The following is a 16,174-nucleotide window of genomic DNA, read 5'->3' on the forward strand; positions in this document are numbered from 1 at the left end:
CCCCACCCAGACAGGCAGAGAGGTGCTAAGACCCACAAGCCATGGCCACTGCCTTATTCCCGTCCTTCTATCCACGACCCACTTCCAACAGGCCCTCGTTTTTGGGGGGACAGAGCCCGCTGCCTGTTATATTTATTCATACCTCACAAAGTGTGTGTCAGCATCATTTCCATTTTATAATAGGAGAAGAAACTGGAGCTCAGAAAGGCTTATATTGAGGAACACCTAACAGCAGTCTGTGTGCCATCCATCTGGGAGCCCTGTGACTCACCTCCTTAAATCCTGGGCTCTCTCTTCTTGGATCGTTGGCTCCTTGGCACCATGGTTGCCCCTGAGCTCATGGTCCTTCTCCCCTTCAGTGGGCATGGCTTCATCCAGACTGCGTTCCTGGCTGGCAGACCTGCTCCGGGAGGCTGAAGAGGACTCCTTGCCTTCTGTCCTGACGCGGCGATGCCGGCTGCGCCGTTGGCTCTGCCTGTGCCTGGCCCGGTCCTCAAAGGTCACCACAGCCTCTCCTCCCCCTGCCTCCTGCTGAGTCGGGTCACAGTTTCCATGACAGGGCCTGGCCAGCCACGGTGGCTCCCGCTGGCCCAGGGACAAAGGGGTCCTCTGGTTGTCCAGGGCACTGGATCGGTCCCCTCCATCCCCCTTGAGGGACCCCCCACGGCTGATGCGCTCCTCCTCGAACTTCTCCAGGGCCAGGCCCAGGGCCAGGCCCTCAATGGCCCTGGGTCGCCGATAAAGGCTGGGGTGGGCATTGAGCGGGTTGAGGGAGCTGAGCGGGTTGAGGGGGTTGAGCGGGTTCATGGTCGGTGCCTCCTCTCTGTTGAGGGCCTCCTGGCTGGACATCTGCATGTGCTTCCTCAGCTGGCTGGTACGCTGCTCCCACACGGACATGTGGTGCCGGCGCCTCCGCTCCCTCCTGCCAAGGGGAAAGGGCAGGGCCGCAGTCAGAGCCCGGAAGCTGCAGGCAGGGAGGGTGGCCACAGGGGCCATGTGAGAGGGCAGGACACATGGTGGGGGCAAATGGGAGTGCCCAGGACCTGCAGACAGGAAGCACAGAAAGATGCGAGGAGCAGGCGGGCCACACGTGAGGAGCTCATCGGGCAGGTGCCTCCCAGCCCAGGTACTTTCCGCTCCAATCCCTGCTTTGTAGTAGCTGAGGGCTGGGTAGGCATCAACCCTGGGAGGAGTTCCAAGTCCCCAGGGCCTGTTGGGGCAGCCGTCCACAGGCTTACCACGTCTTCACTCCCCTGCTCTCCTTGCTTTCGGGGCATCTGCTTGTACACACTCAATGGCCCTTGATTCAAGGTCAAAGGTCTTTCCTCCTCCTCTCCCCCTCATCTCCCTTCCCTCTCAGGTTACAGCCCGGGATAATGAGGGCTGAAATGGTCAGATACCATTGAAGGGTAAGAAGAGTGCCAGGCAGACTTATTACAAAAAGTCTTGATATCACCCTCAAAAGTAAGAGTGCTAGGAGTCTCTTCCACAATAGCTAATAAAAGCCAGAGAAGGCTAAGTGCAGAGACCACCAGCAGCTCATACTCAAAACTGCGATCGAGCATTTCAGCCCAGGGGCCTAGAGGAGCATTCATGGGGCAGCAGGAAATCATGAACATGACAAGTGCAGGAGAGCACATGGGAGAGGGCTCGCTGGGCGGAGGGGGAGTTACCTCCTCCCTGCGCCTGTGCCTGTGGGCGCACACCTACAAACTGTGAAGGGGACACGCGCATGTACCCACACGCATCCTCGCTGAGGCCCACACATAGCTGTACACAACTACCTACGTGAGAGGTATACCCACCAACACTAACACAACATATACCCACTCACAGGCCAGACTGAAGAGCGAAAAACACACAGTTCACAAAGGTAGACACACGCTGATATAAGCAAATGTTGAGAGGTGCAGAGGGCATATCCACAGATCATGTGAACGGAACACACACACACACACCAAGCCACACACCGACATGCACACCCAGTGCCACTTTGTCTATGGCAAGGACAATGACACATTGTCCCACGCCCACACGTAACCACTCACAAACACGCAAACTGGTACACACATACAGGTGGCTGCTGCGTGGCTCCCACATCGACATGTGGTGTCTTCTCCTTCTGTCTCTTCTGGGGAAGAAAAACGGACAGGTTCAGTTCACCCCAACCTCTAGGAACCTCAAGCCCCACAGCCACCAGCAGATTTCCAGAGGGAGACAGGGAGTCCTCTGTGTGGCCATCAGGTCTCCACGTGCCTGCTTGCCTTCTGTAGACTCCCCACATTCGATTCTCCAATGGAGTGACTTTCGATTCCTTGCTATGTGCAAATACATGGATCTAGTTTTTGAAGCACACATGCAGAGGCACACAGGTTATGCCATTTCACATGATCCACAGCTCCAGATGCTCAAACACCATGCCTCATAGGCACGCAAACTTCCACCTACACATCCTTCAGATTCCTATTTTGGAAATCCTGTAGATGTTGCTGAGTAGTTTTCTTCCCCTCCCCCGAGTCATTTCTAGGGCTAGCATAGCACATTCATTGGGTGTGGCTCCCCAGCTCATGACTCCCATAGCAGACCCTGACCCAGCTTCACAAAACATGCAGGGGAGCAAGTGCTCTGCCATGCACGATGTCAAGGCTACGAAGTGGTCCATGGTCAGAGGCAGCACCATCTTTCCGTAGGCCACCATCCATGTACTCCAGGATGTGAGCAGTGACCTCTGCCTTTGAGCAACGCAGAGGCCCTGGCCATAGACCCTGTTCTATGTTCAGCTGGGCAGAGCAGAGTATTGACCTTCTTAGCCTTGTACAGAGAAAACTCTCTTCCATATGCATGTTGTGTCCTTACAAACACAAGGTTAGAATGGCAACGTATGAACTGTGCCCGCAAAAACAGACAGGATGCCTGGTAAATAAGCTGTCAGCACAGGTTCAATGCTCAGCTAGAGGACAACACATCTGGGCTATCCTTGCAGTGAGCCTGCCCCAGTTACTGGCCTGATGAACTCAGTCCAGCCCAGTGGGCCCTGCTTGGACCTGGGATGTTGGCAAATGCTGTTCCTTTCCTGATAAAGCTGATGCCCACCCACGGAGAACATGCTAGGCAAATTAATCCCCCTCAACTGCCATCTTTCACATGTCTGCAGAAGAGCCCCACACAAGGGTGGGACTGAGGGAGCAGAGGCAGTTGGTCTGAGGCCCACTCTGGGTGTCTGGAAGATGCACAGTGCACATGTGTGTGGCCACCCAGGAGCACCCACTGATGCAGACATCATTGTGGAGAAGCCTGTGAGCTCCTCAACTGAATACAACCCTCAGCATCAGTGACCTGCAAAGCAACAAGGCACAGGTGGGGGCGGGAGAGCCAAGAAGCATGGGTAGATACAGAAGTAGAAGCGTACGCTTTAGACAGGCAGCATGCACACCTGCTAGGAAAAGCACATCACACCATCTATTTGCAAATTCTCAAATATTCAAATACCAGCTATCCAGAAGCATGTGTGTAAGAGTGTACATACGTGGAAGGATTCTTTCACACACACAAGCATGAGCATTCTCTCTACTCACATATGCACAGATTCAAACTTACATTCATACCTAAAATCATACAGAGAAGCATCCACATGTCTCCAACTCATATGAATGAGACCTTGTGTACGCCTCACAATAGCCCTTGTGGGATAGGAAGGGCAGGTGGCATTCTTCTCATTTCAAAGATGAGGAAATAGAGGTTCTGAGATCGGAGTGGTTTTCTCTCTGAGGTCACAGGGTATATTAGTGAGACAAATATAACTAGCACTCAGGCACTTTGCTTTTTAACAGTGCTTCTTCTGTGTTTCTTCATGGATAGCCATGTTTGCACTTAAAGTGTAGTCGGAAATCAGCAGTTTCGCCTTAACACCCAAGCAGGGCATGAACACCTGAGCAAGGCATATACAACTGAGCAGAGCACACACACCTAAGCAATGTACGCACACTGGTGCAGGGCACACACACCTGTGCAGAGCACACACACCTTAGCAGGGCACATACACCTAAGCAGTGTACACACATTTGTGCAGGGCACACACAGCTGAGCAGGGCACACACACCCGAGCAAAATGCACACACACCTGAGCAGGGCACACACACCTGAGCAATATTCACACATCTGTGCAAGGCACACACAGCTGAGCAGGGCACACACACCCGAGCAAAATGCACACACACCTGAGCAGTGTACACACACCTGAGCAGGGCACACACACCTGAGCGATGTTCACACATCTGTGCAGGGCACACACAGCTGAGCAGGGCACACACACCCGAGCAAAATGCACACACACCTGAGCAGTGTACACACACCTGAGCAGGGTACACACACCTGAGCGATGTTCACACATCTGTGCAGGGCACACATAGCTGAGCAGGGCACACACACCTGAGCAAAATGCACACACACCTGAGCATTGTACACATACCTGTGCAGAGCACACACACCTGTGTAGGGCACACACACCTGGGCAGAGGACACACACCTATGTAGGACACACACACCTAAGCAATGTAGACACACCTGTGCAGGGCACATACACCTGGGCAGAGTACGCACACGAGCAGGGTGCACACGTCTTTGCAGGGCACACACATCTGTGCAGGGTACATACCTGAGCAGAGTGTACACAGCTGAGCGGGGCACACACACCCGGAGGTGGCTCACACCAGCAACGCCAACCTCACAGCACATGTACAGCACCAAAGCCCGGGTCTCTGCTGGTCTTGGATGTTTGCAGCACGTCCTTCCACCTCACTGTGCCCTGGTGCACACTCTGCTCAATTCCCACGGCCCTGCCTGTGCCTACCCACATTTCATTCATTCTTTCATTCCAGAAATAGTGAGTTTCTACTCTGGGCCAAGCGTTGTCCCAACTCACATCTCTCTAAACCCACTTCTCCCCCAGGCTTCCTCATCTCAGTAAATAGAACCACCCACTCCTAAGTGACAGCCAGTCCTACCCATCCACATTTTTGGATACCTGTGTGTATGTGTTTTTAACCCAAACTCATGAGTTCAGGGAAGGTGGAGTAGAAATTACTCAAGGCCCAGAGAATATTCCAGAGAGGAATATTCCCTATCAATCTTTGGCATTTCCCTATCAACCTTTAATGATTTGGAAGGGAATTTTTCTCTTTCACTCACAGAAGAGGGATCCAGGGGCCAGGCATTTGTTACGAAAGGCAAAGGCAAGATGATGGCCGTGCAGGAGGGAGGTCCCCCGCTTCAACACACAACCCTGGCATGCCCCACAAGGCAAGGAAGAGGCTGCCTGGGAGCCCTTCACTGGAGCTCTAGCCAACCAAGGGCTCCTCCCTTACTAGCTTCAAGTAACAATGACAGGGTCATTGCCAGGATAGACTTCCACCCCCTTGGGGGTCTCGGACCCTCCCACAGATGCCCCAGCACCACTCACCACTCACACAGTCCTCATGCAGGCCCCGATGCAACAACAGGAGTTATGTGGTTCTATGGTCACTTCCCAGCCTCTTCTCCAATACCCCTCTGTGTCACCACGCAGAGACCAGGCCACGCAGGGCCCAGGCCGACTACCTGTAGCTCTACCACAGGTCCAGGCTAGATCCCTGAAGCAGTGGACTCACCACTCTCCTTTATCACATCCTGTTCTCTCCCTAGTCCACTTCAACTGGGTTCTGTTCCAACCTGGCCATGAAAATGGCTCTTGTAAGGTCACTAACATCTTTCATTTTGCCATATGCAGTGGTCCCTTTTCTGTTCCTCATTGTATGTGATTTTTCTACAGTATGTAGCACCGGCACCCACTCCTCCTTCCTGCAGTTTTCCTTCACAGGTTTCCAGCACACTATGCCTCCTGTTCTTTCTCTTGCCTCCCGGCTGCACTCCCTTGGTCTCCTTAGCTGGTTTCTCCTCTTAAGCAGGAGGAGCGCTGTCAGCCTCTGTCCTCAGCAGCTGGGTCTCTGGGTCATCTGACCCATACTAATGACTTAAATACCATCTAAATGCGAATAACCTTCCCCAATCATTGTTTTAATTCTGACTTTTCTGAGCTCCAGATGCAGGTAACCAATAGCCAGTTCAATACTTGGATGCCTTAGAAGTATCTCAAAATGAACTTTAGATTTCCAACAGTTTCCAGGGATACAGTAACTACCACCACTCCCCAATCCGTTGCTTAGTCCACAAAACCTTAAAACCTGGGATCGATTTTTGTTTCTTCCCTTTTATTCATCCTCACCCCTGCCACGTTTAATCCATGAGCTCATCCTATTGGCTCTCTCTCCAAACTACCGACTGAATGGGATTACTCATCTCCTTCACTTCCCCCACCCTAGTCTAAACCCCCATTACCTCTCACCTACTTTACTCTGAGAGCAGACTCTTTCCCTGCCTCCACTCTGGCCCCTACAGTCCGTTATGCTCCATAGAACAGAGTGACCTTTTTAAAAGTGTAAATCATATCCTATTCATCCTTCCACTTGAAGTCCTCTTGTGATTTCAGCTAGAATAAAAGCTAAACTCTTCCACCTGGACTTTAAGGACCTCCGAGTTGGCCCCTGCCCCCTCCCCGGCCCTTTCTCTATTTCCCCTCATTAATTACACACCAGTCACACTGAACCTTGCTGGGGAACACTCTTCCTTCAAAATGTCACATGACTGTCATCTACACACTTAGGTCTTGGCTTAAACAGCTCCCCTTCAGAGAATCCCTTCTGGCTTGACATAAGCTGCTCCCACCCAGCTCCTGTACTTCTCCACCATAGGACCCTGTTTCATTTACTTATAGCACCTGTCACTATCTGAAATGATGTGCATGTTTATTATCTGTCTCACTCACTGAAATAACAGTTCCATGAAAACAGACTCTGTCTGGCTCACTGCTGTATTCTCAGGAACAGTTCCCAGCATGGAGTAGTTACACTCCTATAACCAATAGTTCTGTGAGTTGATGAATTGGCTGTTAGCACAGGAGCTCAGGGATCAGTGAAGGGGGCAGCTGACTCACTCGATCGAAGGCATGTTGGGTGCAGACATCGGGCTGACCTCCTTGGCCTTCTGCAGTGCATGTTTCTGGTTGAAGGCCTCTTCTTCCTCCTGTTCATCCTAGACACAAAGCAGAGATGGCTTTGCCTGGGATCCCCAGGAAGGAGAGTAGCTTCCCTTGGCTGCTCTCCTAAGGAGGAGTTCTGAATACCAAGTGAAGTGAGGAAGACACAGGAAGAGGATAAACAAGGCAGCGAGATGTTAGGTTGGCTCAGAGACTTCTGATGGCCAGAGGCCAGGCCCCTTGAGGGTCAGTAGTCTCACAGCTACAGCGTGGCCAGCAATCCTTGTCTCCATCTTGGAGCCATCCACAGGTTGCTCATGAGAACCAGGAGAAGTCTACCCCAACCCCTAGCCCTCAGTGGAGCTGGCTATGGCTGTGGAGGTCAGTGGCAGGAGCTGACACTTCTCAGATGTCCTACAGTGTCTGGAAGTGATGGAGCAGGGGCCTTCCAGGCAAGGACCCCGCCGAGTAAAGTGCTGAGGCTGAGTGCCCCATTGTAGTGTCTTCTCTGCACAGCTAAGTGGGTGCTTAGGCCAAGATCTCATCCCTTCAGCAGCATTCCTGCAAGTGTCCCCTCTATGTATGAACCCAAGGAAAACCAGCTCAGGTAAAATGACTAGAGCTAATAAGAGCACATACATCTTCAGAGCATGCTATGGTTTTCACAGACGTTATTTTACTTGATCCTCACAGTAATCCTGTAAGGTACACAATGCAGATATGGCATTCCTGTCTCATGCATGAAGAAACCAATGCTAATAGAGATCAGGAGTCCAAGCAAAGCCAACACAGCCAATGGCAGGTGTGGGACTCAGACCCAGTTTCTCAGCTACTAAAGCTGGTATTTTTCCTACCATATATGCAGATAAGAAGACCCTCAAGGATGTAGAAAGATCATCAGAGAATGCATGGAAGAAGCTCAGAAATGTCAGCAGGATGCTATGCACCTCTGCCCAAAACCAAATTGGCACCTTCTGTGAAGAGAAGGGTTTTTACTCATCTCTGTAGACCATCCCACTGCTGTTAATATTACCTCCCCACACTGGGGAAATTAATCAGAGAAAAGAAGGGAACAGTTCTGTGAGAAATTTAGTATCTGGCTTCATTGAAATTTCCCCAAAATGACCTTTGCCTACTGGAATATCCCAACAGCCATAGCCCAGGAACTGTGATGGCCCTGATCTCTCTCCCACCAAAACCCAAAAGGGTTAAGTCATGTGATTCAGGTCACACAGCCGCAGGTTGCAGTAGCAGAGGTGGAACTTAAAACCAGGGCTTTAGAATTTTCTTGACTCTCCATGATGATCCTGGAAAGGACTCCTTTGAGGGCTCATAGAAATTAAGATGTTATTTTCTGTGTTCCTTGAGGCCCCCTGGGCTAGGCTGAGGCTCACCAAACTCAATAAAAGTGAACCAGCCTTCCGTCATGGGTGTGTGGCTCTCCAACTGTCCAGAAGTTTCCAGAAAGGGCCTTCCTGGCAGGCCTGAGTCAGACAATGTAGACTTTGGGAGAGAGTTCCAAAGGCCAAAGGGTACCACCCAATGGCACTAGAGAAACATCAGATCCCCAGAAAACAATGCTTACCTTGGTCAGTTCCTGGGCGTTGGCGAGATTATCCACAGCGATAGCCAAGAACACATTCAGTAGCGTGTCTGGGGTGATGAATTAAGGATGGGCAAATAAGAAAAGCAAAAGTCTTCAGCAAGGCTGAGAGGCCACCTGATAATCTTTCCTTCCTGGGACACTAACAGGAACAGAAGCTACCCTGAAGAGTCACTTAAGCAGGGGCTGTGAGAACAGAGAGGGAGATGTTGTACAACTCTGTTGAAAGGAGAAAGAGGATATTTCTTCCCTCCTTCTGCATATCATCTCTTTACCCAGGATAAAGAAATACTTGAATCAAACCATCTGGGGGCCAGATGGGGTGAGGAAAATTACGATACTGTGAAAAATTATTATTTGGTCTTTAACTGTGTTTCCTGGCATACAACTCTTTAAATCCTTAGAAACTCCAAAGTGTTATCTGGTAGCCCCTAGGTAGCTTCTGGATGGGGGCTGGTCACCAAACCAAGGCATGATTAGAGAGTTGGAACTTTCAGCCCTACTCCCACAACCCCTGGGGAGGGGTGAGGGGCTGAAGGTTAAGTTGATCACCAATGACCAATGGCTTAATCAATCATGCCTATGTAATGAAGACTCCATAACAATCCAAAAGGACAGGGTTCGGAGAGCTTCTGGATAGCTGAACATGTGGAGGTTCCTGGAGACTGGCACTCCCGGAGAGGATATGAATGTTCTGTGCCCATCCCCCATGCCTTTCCCTCTGCCCCTCTTCAACTGCATCCTTTGTAATATCCTTTATAATAAACCAGTAAATGTGTTTTCCTGAGTTCCGTGAGCCATTCTAGCAAATTAACCAAACCCAGGAAGGGGGTTGTGGGAACCCCGAATTATAGCCTTCAAAACACAGGTAAAGTAACCTGAGGCATGCAATTGTCATCGTAAGGCAGGGGCAGTCTTGGGGATTGAGCCATCGACCTGTGGGATCTGATGCTATCTCCAGGTAGATAGCGTCAGAATTGAATTAGAGGACACCAATTAGTATCCACTGCCGGATTGCTTGCTTGTTGGTGAGTAAAAAAACCCACGCATTTGGTTACAGAAGTCTTCTGCATTAATTGTTGATGAGTAAGGGAACAGAAAAAGCACTTTGAGTTTGTTCAGCCACATTCAAAAGGTCTTTAGTCAGCTGTGGCCTCTACCCATAGCAATAACAACTAAGAGAATCACTGAACAAGATGTGTAGGGAGCTCAGTATGGGAGCTCATCTCCCCATTCTGGGAGGCTGGAATTGAATCCTACCTAGACCAATGGGCGTCACACCATTCTGTCCTTAACGACAAAAAGAATGAGATTCCAGAGCCCCTGTTACTGAGCATCTCCCAATAATGAGATGCTAACTTCTCCCATTCTTCTTGTGAGGGTCCTGAAGGGTTCCACATTTCATTTAACAAAATGTCACACAGCAGACATGATTCACTATGAAATCTATTCCTATGCCATACTCTAGTGCCTGAAGTCTCAATTTCCAACTCTCTTCAAAGCCTATGTGTTGTGGAACATAGAACTGTTCTAGCATCAAAGCCCAGCTCTGACTACCCCCAGAATATCAGGAAAATGATGGTGCCATTGGGACACATGGAGCTTCCATGTCTGTGACTTACTGCCTAGTGTTCTTTTCATGAGTTTCTCATATTGAGCTTCTAGTCTGTCCCGACCTCTAGATGTTTTCAGGGCAGAAAACGTAAAACAGCATGTCTTCTCTATGAAACTATGGAAAATGCAAAAATACACCTGCGTCCCATGGTTCTGCCTTTCTGTTCTACTAATCCCAATTCATGGCCAACCCAACTCCCCAAAAGCATCTAACAGTTGTATAGAAGTTTGTAATTATAAATCACATGCAAATAAATTATCTCATTTAGTATTCACCACGAACAAAGGAGATAAATATTATTATTCTCCTTTCAGTTGTAAAAAATAGAAGCTTGAAGTCATTAAGTAACTTTCCCAAGGCCACACAGCTGATACACAGAGTTGCTGGGATTAAAACCTAAATTTCCTGTTCTAGATCTTGTGATTGGATAGGGCACTGGAGTTAGATGGAACTGGACTTTAGTCTCCCTTTACAATTTAGTAGTTATTTTACTCGAGATATTTTTTTCTCTGTCTTGTAAGGATTAGATGAAATAGTGCCTATGAAGCACTTAGTTTAAGGTCTCACGTATAGCCCAAATACAATACATATTTGCTATAATTAGCAGTAATAGCATTAATCCTAACACGAATTTTTTGGGATCTTACTATGTGGCAGGCTCTGTTCTACATTAGCATGTAATTAATTCATTAGTGGTATAATGTGCCTCTTTCAGCCTACAGTGATCTCTGCTTTGTCTAATGTTCCCCAGCTCATAGTACCTCCAACCATTCAATGTAACAGCCTCCTATGTTATTCTTTGCATACACTACAGATTTGGATAATACTCTATCTTGTTTATGTTTGTATTCTTTACCCAACTGGTACATAAAGTCCTTCAGATCAGGATCCTTATTTACTTTAGTACACCAAACAATGTCCACGCCCCTGTCCCACCAACCCAAGCTCTAGCACCACCACCACCAATGCCTCCTCAAATGCTGGTCCAGGAAGGCAGGCAGCTTGAGGAGGTGCATCTTAAAAAGGATACAGTTGCCAAACAAGGTGAGCACAATGAAGTAGATGGCAGACCACATGCCTGAGCTGACCCCACCCTGGGAGCGGATCCCATTGTACATCACCTCATTCCAGTCCTCACCCGTCAGGATCTACACAAAGCAAATGACAGGCGCATCAGAAACCTGGGCTGGAGGAGAAAATGGGGCCAATGCCAAGGGCAAATTCTGGGCCTGGGTCTTTTGCATCTACCCCCTTGCTTGACAATCTTGCCAAGGAGTTAAGAAAAAAAAAGTCATTTCCATAAATAATCCTAAACTTTTTTTTCGTATGGAAAAGAATTTTAGGCATTGAAAATGGGAGGAGAGCATCAAAGGGAAAGATTCTGTTCCTCCAACTACAGAGTGTCTCCCACCTCCAGTTTTGCAAGGTCCTTGTGGAAATGACACAGATCAGGTGGTCTGGTCATTACCTAACTGTCCTCAGAGCTGCCCAGATACAGGGTCTGGAACAGCAGCATGATTGGAAAGAGCCTTGTGGGCTGCAGTTCAGGAAATGGGTTGTGGTCCAACCTCAGATTCTGGCCAAACAGTATTTTTCTTTAGGCCTAAGACACTATTGATTTTGAGTTTTCCCCATGATTTAAACGGTTGAGTTTTGGGGGGAGTAGGGATGGAAAAGAGACCTTGTTAAATAAACACCATTTAATGGATACCTCATTAAATGGGTTAGAAGATGCCCCTAGATTTCAGAAAACCATAGATGTGATTCTTGGCTGAATGCCTCAGACTCAGTGTCTCCTGCAAACTCACAGGTGTGAGAGAAGGACAGTGAGATGGTCCCAACAGAGCTCTCTTACTATTGGTAAGAACAAAGCCACAGAAGTTCTAGGGATTATTGTAGTAATGACCGCTCAACTAGAAAGAGTGCCTCAATCCCCTGGGAGGAGCCTGGAAAGGAAAAGCAGAATTATCCTGAAACTCATCCTTGTCTTGCAGTGTGCAGTCCAAGGGACCCCATGCAGCACTTGTGAACCGTCAGCTGGCCTCATACCTGGAACACGGTCATGATGGCTGCAGGGAAGGTATCAAAATTTGCCGAAGGAGTCCCATCATTAAAGTTAAACCTGAAAAACAAAATTAGAGAAAATAATGAAATGAAAATCTCACATACCAAGTTTTCCATTCCCCAAGATCACAGCTTTCATCACTTCTTTTCTCCTTTCTTCTACAACCCCCCTCTTCCCTACTTTTTCCCCATTCCACATAACTTACAAAGACTGTAACAGTGACTACTACTGATAAACTATGCACTTTGAAGAATGTGCCCACGCTGCACATTTCAGGGACAGCACCAAAGAAATGGGTCCCCGGAATGAGAACCCTGTACAGCATGAAAGGAATAAAAGCAGAGACGTTTACTCCACCTATGAACTCACTCAGTGGTTAATTCAGGCCATGGGCAAAGGCAGACAGGATAGTAACATGGTGATTGAGTTAATGACCCTAGCCCAACACAGGCTACGACTGGGTTTTGAGCCTCCTTTGGATGGAAAGCTTCTGGGCACTTACCTGCCTCCAAATAACTGCATTCCTAGGAGAGCAAAGACAACGATGAAGAGGAAGAGGAGGAAAAGCAAACTGATGATAGACTTCATTGAGCTCATCAAGGAGACCACCAAATTCCGTAGGGAAGCCCAATACCTACAAAACCCAGACAATGTGACAGCTGTGAACACTGCATACCAAGTCACCCACCAAGCCCAGCTCAGCATATGCCTGGTAGTCTATGAAATAAGCTGCATTTGTATATTTGTAGGAAGTAAAGAGGGCAGAAACCTATTGCTCCCCTTGGGAATGTGGCACCATAGATATTTTTGGTTTAATCTTTGGAGAAAAAGGAAGAGCTAAAGAATAGAAAAGGGGTGGGGCAGGGAAGGGATACTTTCCCCCTAAGGGGGAAAGAGAAGATGGAAGAAAATACAAGGCAGAAAAAAGGTTCTACTCTCAAAGTCATTGGGAAAAGTCCAAATTCTGATCACTTACTTGGTTATTTTAAATATTCTTAGAAGCCGGAGGGCTCGCAAGACACTGATTCCAAAAGACGTACCAGGTCTGAAGATTGCCCAGACCACTTCAAAGATACTGCCCACTGTGACCTAGAGAGGCAATGCCAGCCACAGTGAGAGGAGGAGGAAGAGGAGAAGAGGGGGCATTCTAGCGCCCAGCACACCATCAACAGCTCTCAGTGGGGGATGGGGAAATAAAAACTCTCCTCTCCCACCAGCCCTACCTTCAGTAGAACTACCTATGTGGGAAGCTGCCACCTCTCTCCCATTGCTCTCCAATCCCCTTCCTAACTTTAATCCTTCACACTGTAGATTGGCTTACTGACTCCTGTCCTTGGTGAAAACTACAACAGCTAGTTGCTGCTTCTGATGCTCTGACAAAGGAGTGGTACTCAAACCAAGGAAACTAATTAGTACAAGTTGCTTCTCAATACAGAAATCTCAGAGAAGGTCTATATTCTCTCATCATCCTAAAATTTAGTGCTAACAAGAACGTTTTGGTCCTTGATATAATAAATATCTTTCAGTCATGGAGGTCTTGCATCCCGCAATGTGACAGTTCATGGTGATGTAGGATCTGATTGCTGCAAGATGCAGCAATTTCAGATGAACATTTCTATTTCCTTTATTTTAATTATATATTTATTGAATGTCCACTATGTTCTAGATATTGTGCTAGGAGAAACAACAACTATTAATCCTGACAGCAATGCCGAAAGGTACGGACACAAAGAAACTGAGGTTAAAGTGATCTCTCACTAGCTGTTATGCCTGAAAATTGCCTGTACTCAGAACCATATGTTCCAAGTTAAAATGTAGATTAGCAAGTGTTCAAAATCTTTAGCACCTAACTGAAGCTTTGGCAGAAAAAGTAGTGGGATTGACAGAAAGAGAAGTGGTTCAGGAGCCCAAAGTTCTGCGACCCAGTTCTGCTGCTAACTGGGTATATGAACTTGGGCACGGTAGCTTCTATTTATTCTTGTGTAAATGGGAAGGCTAACTCCTGAAATGAAATGTAGTTCATAGGACTCCTGTAAGCGGCAGGGGACAAAAATAAAAGATACGTGAAAGCACCTTGAAGTGTTAGCACAATGTATACATTTAGATATCCATACTATGTAGAAAGTAAACAGCTGACTGAGATATTCTCTGTGAGGACTTGCTAATATAAGGGGGTGGGTGTGTGTGTGTGTGTGTGTGTGTGTGTGTGTGTGTTTGAATGAGGGTCTATCTAGATAATTATCCCAATTTTAAACTGAAGTAGAAAAACAAATATATAAGCTTCTCTTTCCTACAGAACCACCTCTAAAATCAAGTCCTTTGTCCTTTTCAGGCTTCCCCCAAGATAATAAGTGGTTCAAAACTCTGGCTATGGGTAGCTTTGTAAACTCTCACGGAGCTATACACTTAAGTGTACCCTCTATAATGTATGTGTTACATTTTAATAAAAATATTGAAAATCAAAGAGCTCAGAAAAACAAACAAACCCTGCATGGGAAGGATTCACTCGCTTCTGAATTCCCTTTAGCTAATCTTATCTATTCCGCTTTTACATATTCTGATTTCAGTGCCTCATGCTGAGTAAGGAGCAAGCTGCTTATCTAAAACCAGGGCATATCAACACGAAGCAGGAGCAGAGGCAGGCTTCCGAGGACTTACCCCAAAATCAAAGCAGTTGAATGAAGAGTGAAAATAAAGGCGAGGCCCCATGCCATACATCTTCAGGGACATCTCCAAGAGGAAGAGTCCCAGAAACAGAAATTCTGCATAGTCTGGAAGTATTAAAAGTAGAGCATTGGTTCCACATGTGGGGTGGGCTCATGCACTTCTCAGCTAACACACCCACCTACAGAGGATCTCACAACAGCACACGTCAGGACATTCGGTGGCCACATCAGGCCAGGGCTGGACAGAGCCTAATGATGTCCGAGTACCCTCTGACCCAGGCCGAGTCCCAGGTGCACTCAAGAGATCAGCATTGCTCTCTTTCAATAGGTAGGCCTGTCACTGGTCTTTATATGGTAGAGGGCCCTCAGGGGGAAAGAGAGGACTTACTATGGCTTTGATCAAAGAGCTGGATTCCTCCCTACATGCCTGGCAGGGACAGGCCCCTGACCCTCACTCACACCCAGTGGCAGTCTAATCTGGAGCTGACCTATAAGCTCTTCTTCTGGTCTATTTGAGATCTCCATTGCCCTGAGAACTTCCTGCCCAGAATTTCAATGATCAAAACTCCTGATCATTGAGTCTCCTTAAGAAAGGAAGTGAAGGCTTTATGGTACCCAAAGGTATAACGTTATGCTATCTTGTTGATTCATCAACAATGATCTGTTTACCTAAAGAATGAAAGCTGGAAACAGTCATGAGATACTCCAGCCCCCTTGAGGACGATGTGGGCTCCCTCACAGTGTGAAGAGGTAGAACCTTTCCTAGCAGGGTGCTTTGCTGTCTTGCGTTCACACACACATCAAGCTGCCCCACATGGGGACCAGCAGAGGAGGCTTTAGAGAGAGGCTTTACTTACAGAGGAGGTGGGTGAGCCACTGGGGCTGGTTGTGATGGACAATGGCCACACAGGCAGTGTTGAGTGCCACAAGGCTCAGCACAATCCAGTAAAACACCTGGGATTTAACCATGTGGCGAATGGAGATGCGCAGAAGCCTTTCCTTGTGCCGGAAATAAGAGACCCCATCTACCTTTGCACTTTTGATACTGGCTCGGGCCAGAGGTGTGCCTAAGAGGGAGAAGTAAGGAAGAATGAGACTGCAAAATATCCTGTGGTCCGGGCCAGGGAGCATTCGAAGGGCAAGATGGGCTGCTCTA

At 48.1% G+C, this 16,174-nt stretch overlaps 1 protein-coding gene across 3 annotated transcripts in view; it reads right to left on the reverse strand.

Moving 5' to 3' along the window:
* The window catches only part of CACNA1E (calcium voltage-gated channel subunit alpha1 E), a 498,274-nt gene that overhangs the window by 73,174 nt on the left and 408,926 nt on the right, over nt 1–16,174 (reverse strand). For 2 of the 3 annotated variants that reach the window (XM_057301979.2, XM_063603598.1), the window contains exons 13-22: nt 15,876–16,085; nt 15,011–15,123; nt 13,329–13,441; nt 12,855–12,986; nt 12,337–12,409; nt 11,318–11,435; nt 8,655–8,722; nt 7,028–7,125; nt 2,075–2,131; nt 272–922 (exon numbers count right to left, since the gene is read on the reverse strand). In XM_057301979.2, the coding sequence (XP_057157962.1) occupies nt 272–922; nt 2,075–2,131; nt 7,028–7,125; nt 8,655–8,722; nt 11,318–11,435; nt 12,337–12,409; nt 12,855–12,986; nt 13,329–13,441; nt 15,011–15,123; nt 15,876–16,085 (1,633 nt within the window). The remainder of the gene's footprint in view (nt 1–271; nt 923–2,074; nt 2,132–7,027; nt 7,126–8,654; nt 8,723–11,317; nt 11,436–12,336; nt 12,410–12,854; nt 12,987–13,328; nt 13,442–15,010; nt 15,124–15,875; nt 16,086–16,174) is intronic. The other variant, XM_063603599.1, reaches the window with a different exon arrangement.

The sequence above is a fragment of the Pan paniscus genome, chromosome 1, assembly GCF_029289425.2.
Source record: "Pan paniscus chromosome 1, NHGRI_mPanPan1-v2.0_pri, whole genome shotgun sequence".
Taxonomy (NCBI): Eukaryota; Metazoa; Chordata; class Mammalia; order Primates; family Hominidae; genus Pan; species Pan paniscus.